This window comes from Pelophylax lessonae (assembly GCF_965119305.1).
Source record: "Pelophylax lessonae genome assembly, chromosome: 4".
Lineage (NCBI taxonomy): Eukaryota > Metazoa > Chordata > Amphibia > Anura > Ranidae > Pelophylax > Pelophylax lessonae.
The window spans coordinates 614,927,024-614,944,737 of record NC_138771.1 but is presented as its reverse complement, the minus strand read 5'-3'; the positions used below and the strand labels follow the sequence as shown (position 1 = coordinate 614,944,737).

The window sequence follows — 17,714 nt, the reverse complement described above, 5'->3', positions numbered from 1 at the left end:
TGGATCACCAGATCAATCCATCAATAAATCTCTGCAGGTATCAAGGATCCTTGCCCCAAATGTTAGAAAATCAGTCAGGATAAAGAAAAATTACATAGTGCAATATTCCCAGCTTCCATCAAATTTTATTTAAAACCAATCTAAAAAAGGCTGCTCACATTAAAAGATATACAAAGCGCATGTAGGGATAAAACCCATAAATGGATACAACTCAAGGAAAATGCTCCTCACCGCGCTTCTGTATACCGGAGTCATCGGAAATGACGTCACATGCTCCACCCAACGCGTTGCATCACTGGTCACGTGACTTCTTCAGGGATCCCTTTTGCGCACATTTTTTGGATTGTTTTCACTACTTGTTTTTTTTTTTTGTTTTTTTTTTTTTTGTATTATTATTCTTTATTCTTTTTTGTGTATATTACCTTGATTATATGGTCACGCACATTTTTTAATATTTCTTTATATTAATTGCTTTATGTGGATCTATGTCATTTAGGGTTGGTTTATGAACAAGTGCACTGTTCTCCTTGCTTTATGTTTAAAATAGAAATCACTTCCAAAATGGAAGGGGGTAAAGGGCTTTCCAGTTTCTGGCAATAACCAGGCATGAATCTAAAAATACATAAGAGATGGCGGTGTGAGAGATCTGGGGCCAGGCATCTAAAGTATATCCAAACCCAATAGAACCATCTGTGGCAAAAGGGAAAAGGAGGTTGATACAATAAAAGAGAGAAACTTAGTAAGAGTAGACCAAAATTGAGTGAGTACTGGACAGTTCTACCAAATATGTAAGGAAGATCAGGATTTCCGCAATTTCTCCAACATGTGTTAGTGGTAGAGGGATAGATGCAAGCAAATTTAGATGGGGTAAGGTACCTGTTATGAAATGTTTTCTGGAAGGATTCCTAGTAAAGTACGCAATGGAAAGACTTTAAAGGAAACAGGGCAGTTTTTTATATTTTTTTTATACATTTTTTTTATTTAACCACTTAAGCCCCGGAGGATTTGACTGCTCAAAGACCAGGGCCTATTTTGCGATTCAGCACTGCGTGATTTTAATGGACAATTGCACAGTCATGCAACGCTGTACCCAAATTAAATTGACATCCTTTTTTTCCCACAAACAGAGCTTTCTTTTGGTGGTATTTGATCACCTGTGCGATTTTTACTTTTTGCGCTATAAACAAAAAAAAGAGCAACAATTTTGAAAAAATAACAATATTTTTCACATTTTTTATATGAAATTCTCAAAAAAAATGTAAAAATCAAAATTTTTTAACATTTTAGGCCAATTTGTTTTCTGCTACATATTTCTGGTAAAAAAAAATTGCAATAAGCGGATTTTGATTGGTTTGCGCAAAAGTTATTTGGTTTACTAACTACGGGAAAGATTTATGTCATTTTTATTGTTTTTTTTAACTAGTAAAGGCGGCGATCTGCAATTTTTTTTTGCGGGACTGCGACATTGCGGCAGACAGATCGGACCCCTGACTGACATTTTTAGGGGTACCAGTGACATTACTACAGTAATCAGTGCTATAAATATGCACTGTTACTGTAAAAATGACACTGGCAGGGAAGGGGTCAACTTTATTAGGGATCAATGGGTTAAGTGTGTCCCTAGGGGCTTGATTCTAACTGTCAAGGGGCGTGGCTTGTGATGTAACCACAGAGACATACAATCCTACATAGCAGGATTGTACAGTCTCTGCAGTTACACCAAGGAGAATGACAGACGGCTTTGTTTACATTAGCCGCCTGCCTTTCCCCCTCTACAGCGGGAGATCGCAAGTGACCGGCGGCTCCAATGTGACCGGTGCGGGGATGTCAGGGAATGAGCAGGGGCGGGAGCGTGCCTCCGGCGGTGCGCGCTCGCCCCCTAGAGGCTCATGGGCAAGTGACGTACCCCTATGTCACTTTGTCCAGGAGGGGCTGACCGCCGCAGTATATGTACTTGCAGCGGTTGGCAAGTGGTTAAAACAAAAATTATAGTTTATTAAGTCAGAGACAAAAGTCTGAAACATTGCACAGACCCTTTGTTAATTATGTAAGCTTTTTTACTGGTATGCATTACAGGAGAAAGCAATGAGGTGGCTTGTGTCAAGAAAGAAAAAGAAAAATATAGTGTAATATGTCAGAGATAAGAGTCTGAAATATTTCACAGAAATGTTGCACATCATGTTTGTGGATTCAATAGGCCGCAATTGAAGAAGTAGAGAAAACGTATGTTTTATCATGAAATACAATTTATTAGACAAAGACCAGACATATTGTACAGACATGTTGGAATGGGCACACAGCATACAGCTTTTCATTCAAACTATTTCTAAATATAAATGTATATATATCACAGAAAAAAAGGAAGAAATATTGCACAGACTACTTAGCATTTCAGCAGTTAATAGCTGCACATAAAGATCTTCTGCCCCTCCCCTTAAGCCTTCCAGACATGATGAAAACAGGGAATTGCCTAATTTTACTACCAGATCTGGCAATAGGGGGATTCGGGATGTGGTGGTTTGGTGAGCTTCACAATATGGTGATTGTGTGCAGAAAAATGGACAGCAACAGTAAGCGGTGATGAGCTGCTAAACATTGGAAACACTATAACCCGATATATATGTTAGAAGTCTCCTAGATTCCTTGCATTCTGCCCTCGGCATCACCCACATTCCAACACTTAGATGGGAAAAGGGAACTCTGCACACTTATGACGTCACATACATTACAGTTTATTGTAGCCATGTTTCATGTTAAAGGGCTTACTCATAGAGCTAAAACACAATACCCTTTTACATTTTTTTTTCCTAGCAAAAACTGAAAAAAAAGAAAGACATGATGTGAAATAAATAAATAAAATACCCCCCCCCCACCCCGGCTCGAAAAAAATAAAAAAAGAAAAGAAGGGAGGCAGCCAAAATGGCAACTAAAAGTGACAGAAGTTGTTGCTGATAAACACAAAAAAGTAGCCCTTAAAATGACTTGACTGTTGGGTCTATTCACAGTTGTCCACAATAATAACTCCAGATCCCTACACCTTACAGTATAAGAGACAGAAACTTGTATTTAATCTGACCATACTCTAATATAATTCTGTTTGAATTTTTTTATTTTAAAAATGTTTGATTGGACAGGGGGTCAAACCAACATTAGTTTCCAACCACAGTGGTGAGAAAATTAGAAGGAGCAGGATGATTTTTGTTGCACAAACAAATTTCTTACAGTGAATGTGCTTTTCTTCCTGGAAGGTCCATTCATTCAATAACTGAATGTTAAAAGCAAGCGTTTTTTATGAATTTTTGAACAACATTCATGAAGTCATCAAATGTACCAAAGAGAGTTTTTGTACAAATATTGTCCCTAATTACAGCCACACCAGTTACAGTGTCCCTGATCACCACAATTATTATTAATCATATTTAAACTTACCTTATTAAGGCTAGACGTATCTGAGATGAAGCCAGACAACATAACTACTTCCACCACAGCTACAGATGTGTCAATTGCTTTCAAGGACCTGGAAATGTTAATATAGGAGTCAATGTAATTATTAATGACATCAAACAACTAAAATTCAGCAAAATAGCTAAATACCAGTGAGTTGGATGGATTGGAATGCAAATCCTTTGGCAGGTTATGAAACTCCTATATATGTATTACCAGGGTCTATTTGAATGCATACCTGAAATTGTTGAGACTGATCCTTTGCTGGCATTGGATGTAAGCTTTCATGTTAAGTGCATGCATGTCTCTACCAAACACCACTGACCATGCCTTCATCTGCTTTTCTCTCTACATCTCTACAAGAGTACATTGTATATCCCTGTATATTGTGCTCATTAAGGTGCCCATCTAATAGTTTTTTGAAACTATTGATGCTCCCTACTGATACCACTGCCTGTGAAATAGAATTCCACAGACTTACCACTCTGACAGTAAAGAACCCTCTATGCAGCTTAAAACAGCTTCTCTTCCAATTTCAGTGAATGGCCACGTGTCTTTTAAAAATCCCTTTCACTGAAAAGTTTTTTCCCTATGCTAGGGTCACCAGTATGGTGTATACATCTCTCCAGAGAGAATAAGTTAAATCCTTGTAGTCTTTCCCCATAGCTGAGATCCTCTAGTGCCTTTATTAGCTTTGTTGCCCTTCTCTGGACTCTCTCTAGTTCCAGCACATACTTCCTGAGGACTGGTGCCCAGAACTGGACGGCATACTCGAGATGTGGCCGGACCAGAGTCTTGTAGAGAGGGAGAATTATTGTTTTATCTCCGAAGGGAATCCCCTTTTTATTGCATGCCAATAATCTGTTGGCTTTGCTTGCAGCAGCTTGGCATTGCATGCCATTGCTCAGCCTGTCGTCTACTAGGACCTCCAGGTCCTTTTCCATTCTAGATTGCCTCAGAGGTTCTCCCCCTAGCGAGTAACTTAAATTCATATTTTTAGCACCCAAATGCATTACTGTACATTTTTCAACATTAAATCTCATTTGCCATGCAGTTGCCCACCCCATTATTTTATTTAGGTCTTCTTGTAAGGTTACCACATCCAGCCCTGAAGTTATGGCCCTGCTTAACTTTGTATCATTCACAAATATTGAGATTGAGCTATTTATACCATTGTTTATGAAAATTTTAAACAGAATTGGCCCCAGGACAAATCTCTGGGGGACCCTGCTTACCACACCAGACCATTCGGAGTACTCAACATTTATCACCACCCTTTGGACCCGCCCCTGTAGCCAGTTTTCAGTCCATGTACTCAACCTATGGTCCATGCTGACAGACCTCAATTTGTAAAGTAAACGTTTGTGGGGAACTGTATCAAATGCCTTTGCAAAATCCAGATGCAACACATCCACAGGCTTTCCTTTATCAAGATGGCAACTCACTTCTTTATAGAACATTAATAGATTGTTCTTGCCAGACCAATTCTTCATGAATCCATGCTGATTACCACTAATGATGCCATTTTCATTGCTAAAATCTTGGATATAGTCTCTTATCATCCACTCCATTAGCTTACATACTATCGATGTTAGGCCTACTGGTCTGTAGTTTCCAGGGATATATCTTGACCCTTTTTTAAATATTGGTACCACGTTGGCTTTTCTCCAGTCAGCTGGTATCATTCCAGTCAGTAAACTGTCCATCAAAATTAGGAACAATGGTCTAGCTATCACCTGGCTGAGTTTCTCAAGGACCCTCGGGTGTAAGCTATCTGGTCCTGGTGACTTATTTATGATAAGTTTTTCACATCTATTTCTGATATTGTCTTCTGTTAGCCATGAGGGTGCATTTTGTGACATTTTATTAACATTACAGCCTTTGTTACTCCCATCCCCCCATTTCCTTTCTGAAAACTGAGGAGAAGAATGCATTTAATACCTTTGCCTTCTCGTCCTTTCAACCAAATTCCCTATAACATCCTTTATGAGACCAATATGTTCTGGGCTCACTTTCTTACTGTTCATATATTTAAAGAATTTCTTGGGGTTTTTTCTACTCTCCTCCGCTTTGTACCTTTTGTGCTCTATTTTAGCTGCCCTGATTGCGCTCTTACATTTCTTGTATTCTTTGTATTATTGGAATGCTGGTAATGACCCCTCAGCCTTGTATTTTTTAAAGGCCTTTTCTTTTGCTTTCATATGCATTTTTACGTTAGAATTTAGCTACTCAGGAATATTTTAGCTCTTTTCATTTATTTGTAGTTGAAATGCTCTGGCCAATTTCTTTATTTAGTATGCTCTTAAAGCCCTCCCATTTTTCCTCTTTGCATTCTTTGTTCCTAGGATTTTAGCCCATTTAATATCTTCTAGCAAAGGGCGCAGTTTAGGGAAGTTGGCTCTTTTAATATTCAGTGTTCTTTTATTCCCCTTGTGCTCCTTATTTCTGTGATTTATACTGAAACAAATTGACCTGTGGTTGCTGTTTCTTACGTTGCCCCTTTTTTCCCTATCTGCGATCATGTCTGTTTTGTTATTAATCAATAATGTGTTTTCTTGTTGGTGTGCTCACCAACTGACCCATGAAATTATCATGCAAGACATTTAGGAAATGAGGAGCCTTAGATGAATGTGTTTCCTTCTCCCCAGTCTATATCTGGGTAATTACAATCCCCCATTATAATAACATTTCCCAGTCTTGCTGGCATTTTAAGCTGTGATAGGAGATCCGCCTCCCCTCCTACCTCAGGTTAGGAGGCCTGTAGCATATGCACATTATTACTTTCCCACAAGGATTCCACCTCCTCCCTAGCTCCATCAGTGATGTCATCCCTCACATTCACTTGCACATCATTCTTGATATACAGGCATATCCCTCCCCCTGTACCTAATAAAGTGACCGGGGAGTGTATGTGAGACCCATCCTATTATAAATGCGCAGTTTTCAAATGAAACAAAAAAAACGTATCTCAACCCCCCCCCCGGTTTCCGTCTTTGGCACCTAGATGATCACACACCTTCGAGCAAGTGTCTTCTCTTGAGATTTGGGATGCTCAATATTCCCCAGGATCTAATTGGAATGATCATGACCATTTTACAAACATCTATTGACAGATCTGGTGACATACCAGGTCCTTCCTCTTCTTACATAGTGACGGTGGGAAGTCCTTACTCCTGCACTGAACGGTGCTCACACAAAGACATGTGAGTACTGTTTGGTGCAGTAATACTATGAGCCCAAGCCAACATAACAGGGGATGTATCCATGACAGCCTGGGCTCAAAGGAAGTGGGTTAAATGTTACTGACCATCATTTGACCATTGGAGCATTTAGTGGGAGAAAGGTATTACTGTATACAGCTCTAGAAAGTTAAAGAGAATCTTCAGTGGCCCTTATTACTGTAGCTGCTGACTTTATTACTGTAGCTGCTGACTTTAAATAAGGGGAAACTTACCTGTCCAGGGATCCAGAGCTGTCCTCACCTGGCAGGTTTTTTCGCCGGTTTTCTGGTCCCCAACACCATCTTTACTAAGGAATGTTCTCTGTGAGCCCTAGCAGTGTCACAGCCAGATTCCTACTTCAAGCTGCACTGCGCTTTGTGAATGGTCCCGCAGCTTTCTGGAACCTGTGATGTGTCCCAGAAAGCTGTGGGGAAAGAGGGAGGGGGAGTTGAACTGCTAGTGGGTATTTGTTAAAATCAGGTAATCTCTCCCCCACAACAAAAATGTTTGTTCTAAGGTGTTTTGGGGGGGCCAGGAAGAAGTAGAAAAGCAGAACTTCCCAACTTCCCCTTTTGGGTGAAATTCCCCTTTAACTGAAGCAGCAAATATGATATACATTTTTTTACTTTTACTAGTCTGTTTTTTTCCTGGAATTTTGCTTTAAACATTTAATTAGAAAAAAAAAAGAATCTATATACATAATAAAAAACAAAACAAAACATAAAACAATAGAATTGGTTTAAAACCCACTGTATGTCTCTGTAGGAATAGGAAACCTTGTCGCTCTTCATTTTCCACAAATACAGCTAAGGCGTTTCGGTTTATGCATTACCTGACACAGATGGTGATGGCCAGTGTAGACTTCACATCTTTGGGTTTCTCAACTGCTCAAGGGAAAACCAAGGAACTCATTAAAATAATGCAACAACAATCATTATATACACAGTATTTTCAACTATGGCTTATGTAAGTTTTTCTTGGTATCAGCTTCCTCAGTGTAAATACCAGTACAGCAGTACTCAGACCATAGCTCCCAACTGTCCCTGATTTGGAGGGATTGTCCCTCTATAGGTACAAAATCTCTTTGTCTTCTCCATCATCTCCCTCCACATATCCATCTTTGTGGTCTGATGCTTAGACGTCTATAAATAAATGTTCCATTCAGTTACTGGATGTGAATTTAACCAATCTTTTTTTTGCGTATTAAGTCTTCATGGTGGTCCACATAAATTGGTGCTTTACAGGGGTGTGCCCTTTGCCTAAATACCTTATACTAAGATTTACCTCTCTCCTTTCATAAGGGTGGGAGATATGCTTAGACTGGAAATAGGAAAAGACAGTTCTAGGAGCTAGTCACAAGGTGCTGAAAGGGAATACGCTCACTGAATGAGACAGCAAAGTGAGCAGGTAGTTATACTCATCAATGTGTAGTTTCTCCACCATTGTTCAATAAACAGGCTAAAGGTGTGTTCTTGACCCAGCTGTGCTGCTGCTCTAATGTTGGTAGAGATATGGCTATGCTGTCTTACAGGGATACTTAAATTGTAATACTGACTAAACATGACTACAAATCTTTTGGTAGGAAAAACAGTTCCCACATACTGTATGTATTTCAACTGTTTATGCTAATTGCCTGGAGTTTTTAAGCACATAAATGTAGCCACTATCTCATAAACAGAGATGACTAGTGAAATTTAGTTCCGCTTGCTAGTAATCTTTTAAGGCTAATTTGTAGCGGCCCACTTGGCTTTACCCTAAGCTCAGTGTTGCGGTTGCTACTGGCTGCTGCCCGTAGGTGTCGCTGGCACCCCTGACATTAGACAGGGGGAGCTGCATAAATGCTGGGTTATAAATATTTTAAAAGTGGCCTAGTGATTGGCGCTTCTCCAAGAGCTGCAGCATAGGGAGGTATGTGTAGTTGTAAGTGCTGGTTAAGCAGGAAGCCTGTTTGAGCCTAGTTCCATCATTCTGAAGCTGTCGTCCCAGGTGCAAGAAGATACAACACCCAAGGTGGAGAGCCAGGGGAAGAAGTCCTGCTGGAAGGGGAATGAGTCTGACCCTCAGAGGATCCTGGTACTCGCTTGGTGAGAATGCATGGAGGTACCCACTCCCTGGCTGTGGAGCTGTGATCAAAGTACTGCCGTTGTTTGCCCAATGGTCTTTATTTTGAAAATACACCATAGACCCCATTCTCTTCATGCATTGTGACAGCAGGAATGTGGTTAGAGTCTGGTAAATATGCTGCTGAAGGTGTATTAGCCCTAACTCTGTCTCCTTGTGAGCCTAAAGCAGACATACATTTATAGAAGGCAAGGAATTACTGCCCAACATTATCAATTCTCCACTACAATCATGGATCCACCCTGGGGCAATGTCAGCCTGCCCCTGCTAGGGGGAGGTTAGAACATAAAAATTAGAATATAAAGCAAATTACTATACTCAGTATAGCTGGCCCTACACAGCTTGAATCCTGTGAATCAGCTAACATTTAAAACATGGATGACATGGATGACCCTGCTGATATAGCAACTTTGTATTCAGAGATTGATGGAGCTGCGGGTGCCGATTGTCAGAATGCAATAGCCGTCAAATAGCGACTGTGTAGCATGGATTGGGAAAACTATGGATTTTTGTCACGCATTTGGCCAGCTGTATATGCTCTGTCAGCATGAACAAAAACATCCTTAGACAACAGACAATACAATAAAAATGTAAGCAAAACCAGCACTCACCTAGGTACTCTTCTCGTGCCATCACAGAAAGATCATAATGGTCACAGTCCTTTTTATAATTGGAATAATATGATCGTATTATCTAGAGAGAGAATTACAAAATGACTGATAACATCATAAAATGATAAAAAGGTGTGAACCTCCCAGCTCAAACTAGAACAAACACACTGACCAACTCTGACTAACATTATTTCTGAACTAAATCTAACACAAAACACACAGTTTTTAATTCGTAAAGTTCATCTCTAGGTAAAACTGGCAGTGCCCTCCCTACAACCTGCCCATCTCTCTCTTACCAATTCACAGTTTAACAAGCCTTCCTAAAACCTTTTTTCACTTACCTGAGCCTATTGCAGCACCTGAATTTATTGTGGCTCCTTGTTGATCCAACGCTGCAATACAGGTCCACCACTAAGCAGTTTTGTAGTCACCACTCATCATGATGTCATCCCATCGCTGCTAGAGACTTAAGGATCTTGAAAGCACCTCACCATTAGACCCAAATGGAGATGTCCACCCCCAACCCCATCAGCTTCCCCTGATCCAACTCACCCATATTTTACCTACCAATTCACAATTTAATTACAAAAAACTTTCCAGAGCTCTTTTTCACTTACCTAGTCTGCTGCGGGTCCTCGAGAGATCCGCTGCTGCTGCACTTGGGGTCTAACACTGACCAGTTTTGAAGCCATCACTCGTCGTGATGTCACAGACACCACTACTGAAGACTGCAAGATCTTGTAAGGAGCCCACTGATGGACCCAAAGGGAGGCATCTGCACTCCCTTCTCCTAGCAGCCTTCCATGCTTCCAATCCACTAATTTATTTTCTAATTCACAATTTAAAAAGCGTGCTCATGACCTTTGTTTCCTCCATGAAACTGTTGTGGCTCCCGAATCTGTTGCGACTCCTCACTACTGGACCCAAAGAGTGGTGTCTGTCTCCTCCTCTGACAACATCCTTCCCACTAATCCATCTTTCTCCTATCAAATCACAATTCAAAGACCCTTCCTGAACCTTTTTTCATTTACCTAATCTGTTGTGGCTCCTCTTTCCTGGAGTGAAGATCCACTGAGATCCACTGTTGCAATCTGGGTCTAACACTGGCCAGTCTTGTAGCCTACACACAGCCGCTGGAAACTAAGGGATCCTGTAAGGACCATGCAGATGAACCCAAAGGTGTAAGCCCACCCCCTTTTTATTCTGGCAGCCTTCTCTCCCTTCCAGCTCAACTTTTCTTTCCTAACCATTCACAATTTAATAGGAAAAAAAAACCCTTTTTAGGTAATCACAAAAAAGATAATAAAGCCAGAAGACAAGGACACTGTGTGGTGGAAAAGGGGGATACTGTGAGGGATAGCTCCAGGTTGAAGACAAGTATTGTGGCCAGAGATGAATTTACAAAATGTAAAAAAAAAAAAAAAACAAATAGGCCAGAGTTGGGCTTTAAATCTCTTTAGAAAATTACTAGAAACTTTTTCCAATGGCTAACCTAAATGACATTGCTGACAGCAAATGATTATTGATTCAGTCATACCTATACAGTCACATCTAGAATAATGGCCAATATATATTTTTTAAACTCACTGCTAAATTTGCCAATCCTTTCCCCTTTGCAGTTATTGTACAATCTTCTTGAACAGACATATGTAAGGATATCTGTAAGGACATCAATACAAATTTTAATTAAAATTATAAAAAATAAATCTTACATTTGTGATGTAGTCTGCCAGGAGCATCAACAAAGTAGTATTAGAGCTCAAACATATACTGTATATAAAAACCAACTTCACATCCTTCACCAAAGCTTGATAGAAACAGGATATTTGGACTCAAAGAACAGTAAGAATGTTTGTACAGTGAATAGATTGGCACAGCAACAGTCAGCAGCTGGTGCATGCTGCTGCAATGTTGTTGATCTTGTTGGCAATGGGGGAGAGGGGTGCATAAGGAAGTTTTACAGGTAAAATATATTGTACTTATAGTGAACATTTATTTTGAGTTACTATTACATGGTTTGCAACTTTGCAATAACCATTTTTTTAAATATGATTTTCACATTTTTTTAAGGACAAGGACTTGAACTAATTGTGCCCATTAACAAACAGAAAATTGAATGATCGTGCGTTGCAATCAAACTTTCATTCAATATTCTACTTACCTATGGTCCACTTAATTTTCTCTTCCATATTTGTATATAAGCCACTAGAAAGAGATATCTCAGTGGCTCAGTGCAATTGCTCCGCATCTTTACAACTGTGGAGATAAGACATCAGCCACAAAGGGAACGTATTGTTTTTAATGAGCTGACTGACTCATACACTTGTATTATAAACAGGTGGGGGGTACTGCGCTTCTGGGTTGATAATAAATAAACTGTGCTTAGTGTAAATGCCTGTCACAATAAAAGAAGGGAACTATACCATGTGTGGGTGAAATAAATAAGATAAATCCATACTCATAATAAAAAAATCACAGTGCTAAAATATTGATGCGACACTCTAAAAATATATAAAAATTCCACTTAATGTGCTGAGAATGCTATAGTGACAAATAAAGTGCTCAGGTGCATACAAATAAATAAAGTTAAAGTGTCCTCTGTGCTCCACAAAAATACAACAGTCTGGGTGAGATATAGTCCAAATGGTGAGGTAAGTGTTCAAGTGGGGAAAATTATCCACAGGTGCTACTCCTTCACCTAACACCGTGCTTAAGGTAGTGGGGTGCTTCTCCTTAGCCCCTCTAAGTGTTCTAGCCGCTCACCTTAAGGTCTAAGGGTAAAAGCCTTATCATTAATCCAGGGGGCTCCTCTCCAATCCTATATCGTGCTCCACTAGGGTCAGATAACTGGGCTGCTGTGGGTGGGTTGGCTCCCTCTCCCTCTCCAGGCTCCCAGCGGTCACAGTGGATCTCAAAACAAAGGCTCAAGATAGTGCAAGTATGTCATGGATAACGGGGTGCTTTATTAAAATAAGGTTAAAACCACTCACATTTGTTGAGTAAAATAAGCGCAAAAGAATAGCATCGGAGTGGGATCGCAGTCCTCACTTCCGCAATGTGCGTCACTTCCGGTCTGAATGTCCCTACGCGTTACGCCACTTCCGCGTCACGTGGCCCTGAAGAAGCCACGTGATGCGGAAGTGGCGTAAAAAGAACCCCTGAAGAAGCCACGTGACGCGGAAGTGGCGTAACGCGTAGGGACGTTCGGACCGGAAGTGACGCACATTGCGGAAGTGAGGACTGCGATCCCACTCTGATGCTATTCTTTTGCGCTTATTTTACTCAACAAATGTGAGTGGTTTTAACCTTATTTTAATAAAGCACCCCGTTATCCATGACATACTTGCACTATCTTGAGCCTTTGTTTTGAGATCCACTGTGACCGCTGGGAGCCTGGAGAGGGAGAGGGAGCCAACCCACCCACAGCAGCCCAGTTATCTGACCCTAGTGGAGAACGATATAGGATTGGAGAGGAGCCCTCTGGATTAATGATAAGGCTTTTACCCTTAGACCTTAAGGTGAGCGGCTAGAACACTTAGAGGGGCTAAGGAGAAGCACCCCACTACCTTAAGCACGGTGTTAGGTGAAGGAGTAGCACCTGTGGATAATTTCCCCCACTTGAACACTTACCTCACCATTTGGACTATATCTCACCCAGACTGTTGTATTTTTGTGGAGCACAGAGGACACTTTAACTTTATTTATTTGTATGCACCTGAGCACTTTATTTGTCACTATAGCATTCTCAGCACATTAAGTGGAATTTTTATATATTTTTAGAGTGTCGCATCAATATTTTAGCACTGTGATTTTTTTATTATGAGTATGGATTTATCTTATTTATTTCACCCACACATGGTATAGTTCCCTTCTTTTATTGTGACAGGCATTTACACTAAGCACAGTTTATTTATTATCAACCCAGAAGTGCAGTACCCCCCACCTGTTTATGATTTTGACACTGTATGGTTACCGGTCCTGGTACTAGCAGCATCTGGGACCTTCTTCACCCCTTTAAATCGTTCTCTCTAGACAGCGCAGGACTCACCACACCACTCCCTTGACATACACTTGTATTGTAAGAAGAAATGGTAAGCACAATCATTGTATATTGTATTCTGTATGAAATGGGCAAATATAGCTGTCCTCGTGTATATAATTATATGTTATTCAAAACAATACAAGGTTTTTAAAACAGTAACACATATTGATACACTATGTGGCCAAATGTATGGTAAGAATTTAGGTGTTTCCAGTCAAGGGTAATGCTACAAAGCCTACAAAGATATAGACAATTGCATGCTTCCAACCTTGTGGTAACAGTTTGGTGAAGGCCTTTTTCTCTTCCAGCATGATTGTCCACCTGTACACGAAAACCAGCTCCATAAAGACATAGCTTGATGAGTTTGTTGTTGAGGAACTAGAGTGCCTTGCACACAGCCCTGACCTCAAGCCTATCGAACACCTTTGGGATGATTTGGAACGTCATTTGTGAGCCAGATCTCCTCATCCAAAATCAGTAGAGAACTTCACAAATGCCCATTAATACGGGGTGTAATTTATAAAAAATGTGCATTGTTGTTCATCCATCAACACTGCATAAAAATTGTTAAGTGTAAATGAGCCAAAATCAAATGTTCTCAGGCTATATTCTCTGCAATTCGAATGTTTGAATCCGGAACATTCTGCATTATCGTCTCTAGATGGTGCTGAGGAACATACATTCCCTGTGAAAGCCAGTGCTATCTAGCAGCCATTAGTAAGTATTTTCTGCATTCACACACTTGAATTAAGTAAAAATGTAGCCAGGGGACATTTTTGTTGCACAGAAGAAATTTACATACATCACAGTTTCGATAGAATAACAGCTATGCATTATATATCTTGTACAATGACCAAAGTTTATGTACACCTTACCATCACACTAATTTAACCTTCTTGGACATCCTTGGACATCCTACTCCAGAACCATGAACATTAATATGGATTTCAGCCTTCACTTAGTTGGTAGGCTTTCCATAAGATTTGAAAGGGTGTCTGTATGCATTTGTGCCCATTGGTGAAGTCAGGTTGTGCAGATTGGGTTGTTGGGGTACCTTTTGCGTGAAGTGTGCTCATCAATTCCTGGGACCGGGCGACTTAGAGATGAGGTAATCATTAAAAGTGCTGCACAGTAAATGCTATACTAATTAAAATATCCAGTGATAAATAAATTCATTCATAAGATATATAAAAACACACACGTTGAATCATCATGAACAAAAATAAACATAAAAAGTGATAGCGATATCAATAAAAATAGTGAATGATATCAAATTGATGAGAAGGTGCTTTATGATCCCAATCACCAGTGCTGTGAAAATAGTTAAAACAATATGACAGCTTGTCAGATGTGTCACCTCCACTCTTGTGACCCCCCTAATGAGTGGGTTCTCACTTTTGCTGAATGTGACCTCGTAATAATGCTTGGTCTAAAAGAGGTGGTATACCCTCACAGGGTGGTGGTGGATGCTTTCCACTGTGGAGTACTCCAATCACTGACACTCGCCTGGCCCCTCCCCTACGTGTGACGACACAAGGGATTATGTGTCTTCCTCAGGGGGATCTTTTTGGTCGGTTGATTGGTTATGCTTTATTCGGAATAATGCAGGCACCATTTTCTAGTAGACTTCAGGGTGCCACCATGCTATTGCGGACATGTGTGCAGTATCCAAATATCCAGTGGCTATTTTAACTCTTATTGCTGTGATTATGTCAGTGATGAATTAACATCCTAGGAGTGCACTTGGCCATACGTCTTATATAAAGATATGTTTTACATTAACCAAAATTTGCAATATACATAGCAATAACATAAACATGTTATGTGCAGAGAAGACTGACAAAAATATAAATGAAAAATTAGAACCAAAGATAATATTGGACCATATCTGAATTTTATATTGAGCTTACATAAACATACAATTAATTCAAATAATTATATTATATTTTAAATTGAATTTATATGTGGGCCCAATACAATAGGTGTATTTATTAGAGGGCACATCATAATAATATACAGTGTAGCAGGATTCCCAGCCATTTTGCTATATGTGGGTCCGCCTGGGTTACCGCTAGTACCAATAGCACATTTAAGCATGTTCTCCAAGTGTGAGCACTGAGACAAGGAACAGTCCAGTATCTTTGGGTTTTTTTGTTTTTATTTTGAACTTGGATAGGAGAAGGGATGAATGGGATACTCCTCTGGCTCAACTATACACAATTTGAGTGGGACAACTGAAAAAACGCCCGTTGGCGCTGACTTGACGCTGGCTAGATGCCGATCAATGCTGGTTGATGCTGCTTAACACTGACTTGCTGTCTGTTAATGCTGAACTGGCTTCTGAAACTTTCATGTGGCACAAAGTCCTAATTAAAGCTTCCTTTACCCCACTTCACTGAGGTAGCTACTTGTAAGACTGCTGCATTGCTTAACACTTCAGGGCCTGCACCGGGCACCCTCTTTCACACACACTTATCTTCAGGGCTTAATCACTGGCACCCCCTTTGCAAGCCCTCTCTACTGGTTAGCTGGCTCCTGGATCCCTCCAACCTTCAAGAGTGGTCCCCTATCCTAGCCAGTTTACAGTAATCACGACACTACTTTCCTGGAAACTTCTGCCCCAGCAGCTCTACTCAGTCCTCAGCACACTGGATCCCTCTCTGCAGATCAGCTCAACCTTCTGTCCTTCAGGCTGACCACCAAGGATACCTTCTCTAGCGCTGACAGGAGGAAAGATAGCCGTCACCCTCCTCCTGGGACTCTGCTCCCTGCCAAAGACACCCTGTCATGTGCTACCCTCAGAATTATACCCCATCCCAGGTTGCATTGAGGCAGATTCTGCCCTCTGGGATAGATACAAGCCCTGGTGTAATATTGGTCAGGTTTCCTCCACTTCCCAATAATAACCCTCATTGGACACAGTGGGGAGACTCCCCAAGCTCAACAGACACACCTGGGAACAAATGACAGCCTAGCTGAACAATCAACACCCCCGATAAGCAGGCAGGGCCTCCCTTTTGGGTTTTCCTAGCGCCTACCTAGGAGGGTGCTACAACAGTATCTCACAAAAGTGAATACACCCCTCACATTTTTGTAAATACGTTATTATACCTTTTCATGTGACAACACTGAAGAAATGACACTTTGCTACAATGTAAAGTAGTGAGTGTACAGCTTGTATAACAGTGTAAATTTGCTGTCCCCTCAAAATAACTCAACACACTGCCATTCATGTCTAAACTGCTGGCTAAACTGCTGGCAACAAAAGTGAGTACACCCTTAAGTGACAATGTCCAAATTGGGCCCAAAGTGTCAATATTTTGTGTGGCCACCATTATTTTCCAGGACTGCCTTAATCCTTTTGGGCATGGAGTTCACCAGAGTCTCACAAGTTGCCACTGGAGCCCTCTTCCACTCCTCCATGATGACATCCCGAAGCTTGACATCAAGGACAAAATAATAAAAAATGTTATAGAACCCCCTAAACCCATTACATTTTTTCCTTGGACAATGAATAGTTTCAGAGGGTGTGGTTGGTGTTATAGCTGTGTGAGGGTACCTAAAAATATAAAAAAATTCACTACCTTTGTCAATCCTAGAGATCAAAATATGTATGACATCAAGGACTTAATTACATGTGATACTAAAGGGGTGGTTTACGCACTAAAATGTCCATGCAATTTATTATACACAGAGAGAACCCTAGGAGAAATGATTAGGGAAGGTTTAAGGTTTTGATAAACACCATCTATCTATTCACCTTAAAGAAAAACACAACCAAAGCTGTAGAGATCTACAGTTTTGGTGGATAGAAGCACCCAAAAAACATTGGAGGGGGGGGGGGACTTTGTACAAGAAATTAGCAATAGAGAATCCTGGTGGATATATCAACTGGGTTCACTTGCACCGGGGGTGGGTGGTGGGGGGGCTTAATAAGGAATTTGATCTAGGATGTTTTCTGGCTAATCATTAATTTGGGGTCCTTATTGTATTGATTTGAGAATTATTTAGTTACTATAGATTTCAATATATACACATGTTTAGGGGTACATGCATGGTTTATGGATGGTGTATTTTAATCAGAATTTTTGGAATACAATACACATATATTATTATGATGTGCCCTTTATTAAATACACCTATTTTATTGGGCCCACATATGAATTCAATTTATAATATAATATAATTATTTTAATTAATTGCATGTTTATGTAAGCTCAATATAAAATTCAGATATGGCACAATATTATCTTTGGTTCTAATTTTTAATTTATA

The 17,714-nt window shown here is 40.3% G+C and overlaps 1 protein-coding gene across 1 annotated transcript in view; it reads right to left on the bottom strand.

Moving 5' to 3' along the window:
• LOC309552834 (A.superbus venom factor 1-like) overlaps positions 1 to 17,714 on the bottom strand; it is a gene marked incomplete at its 5' end in the record, with an annotated part of 218,648 nt that overhangs the window by 34,657 nt on the left and 166,277 nt on the right. Inside the window, 4 exons of the mRNA XM_082253743.1 lie at positions 3,430 to 3,517; positions 7,498 to 7,552; positions 9,398 to 9,479; positions 10,985 to 11,056. Of these exons, the coding sequence (XP_082109869.1) occupies positions 3,430 to 3,517; positions 7,498 to 7,552; positions 9,398 to 9,479; positions 10,985 to 11,056 (297 nt within the window). The remainder of the gene's footprint in view (positions 1 to 3,429; positions 3,518 to 7,497; positions 7,553 to 9,397; positions 9,480 to 10,984; positions 11,057 to 17,714) is intronic.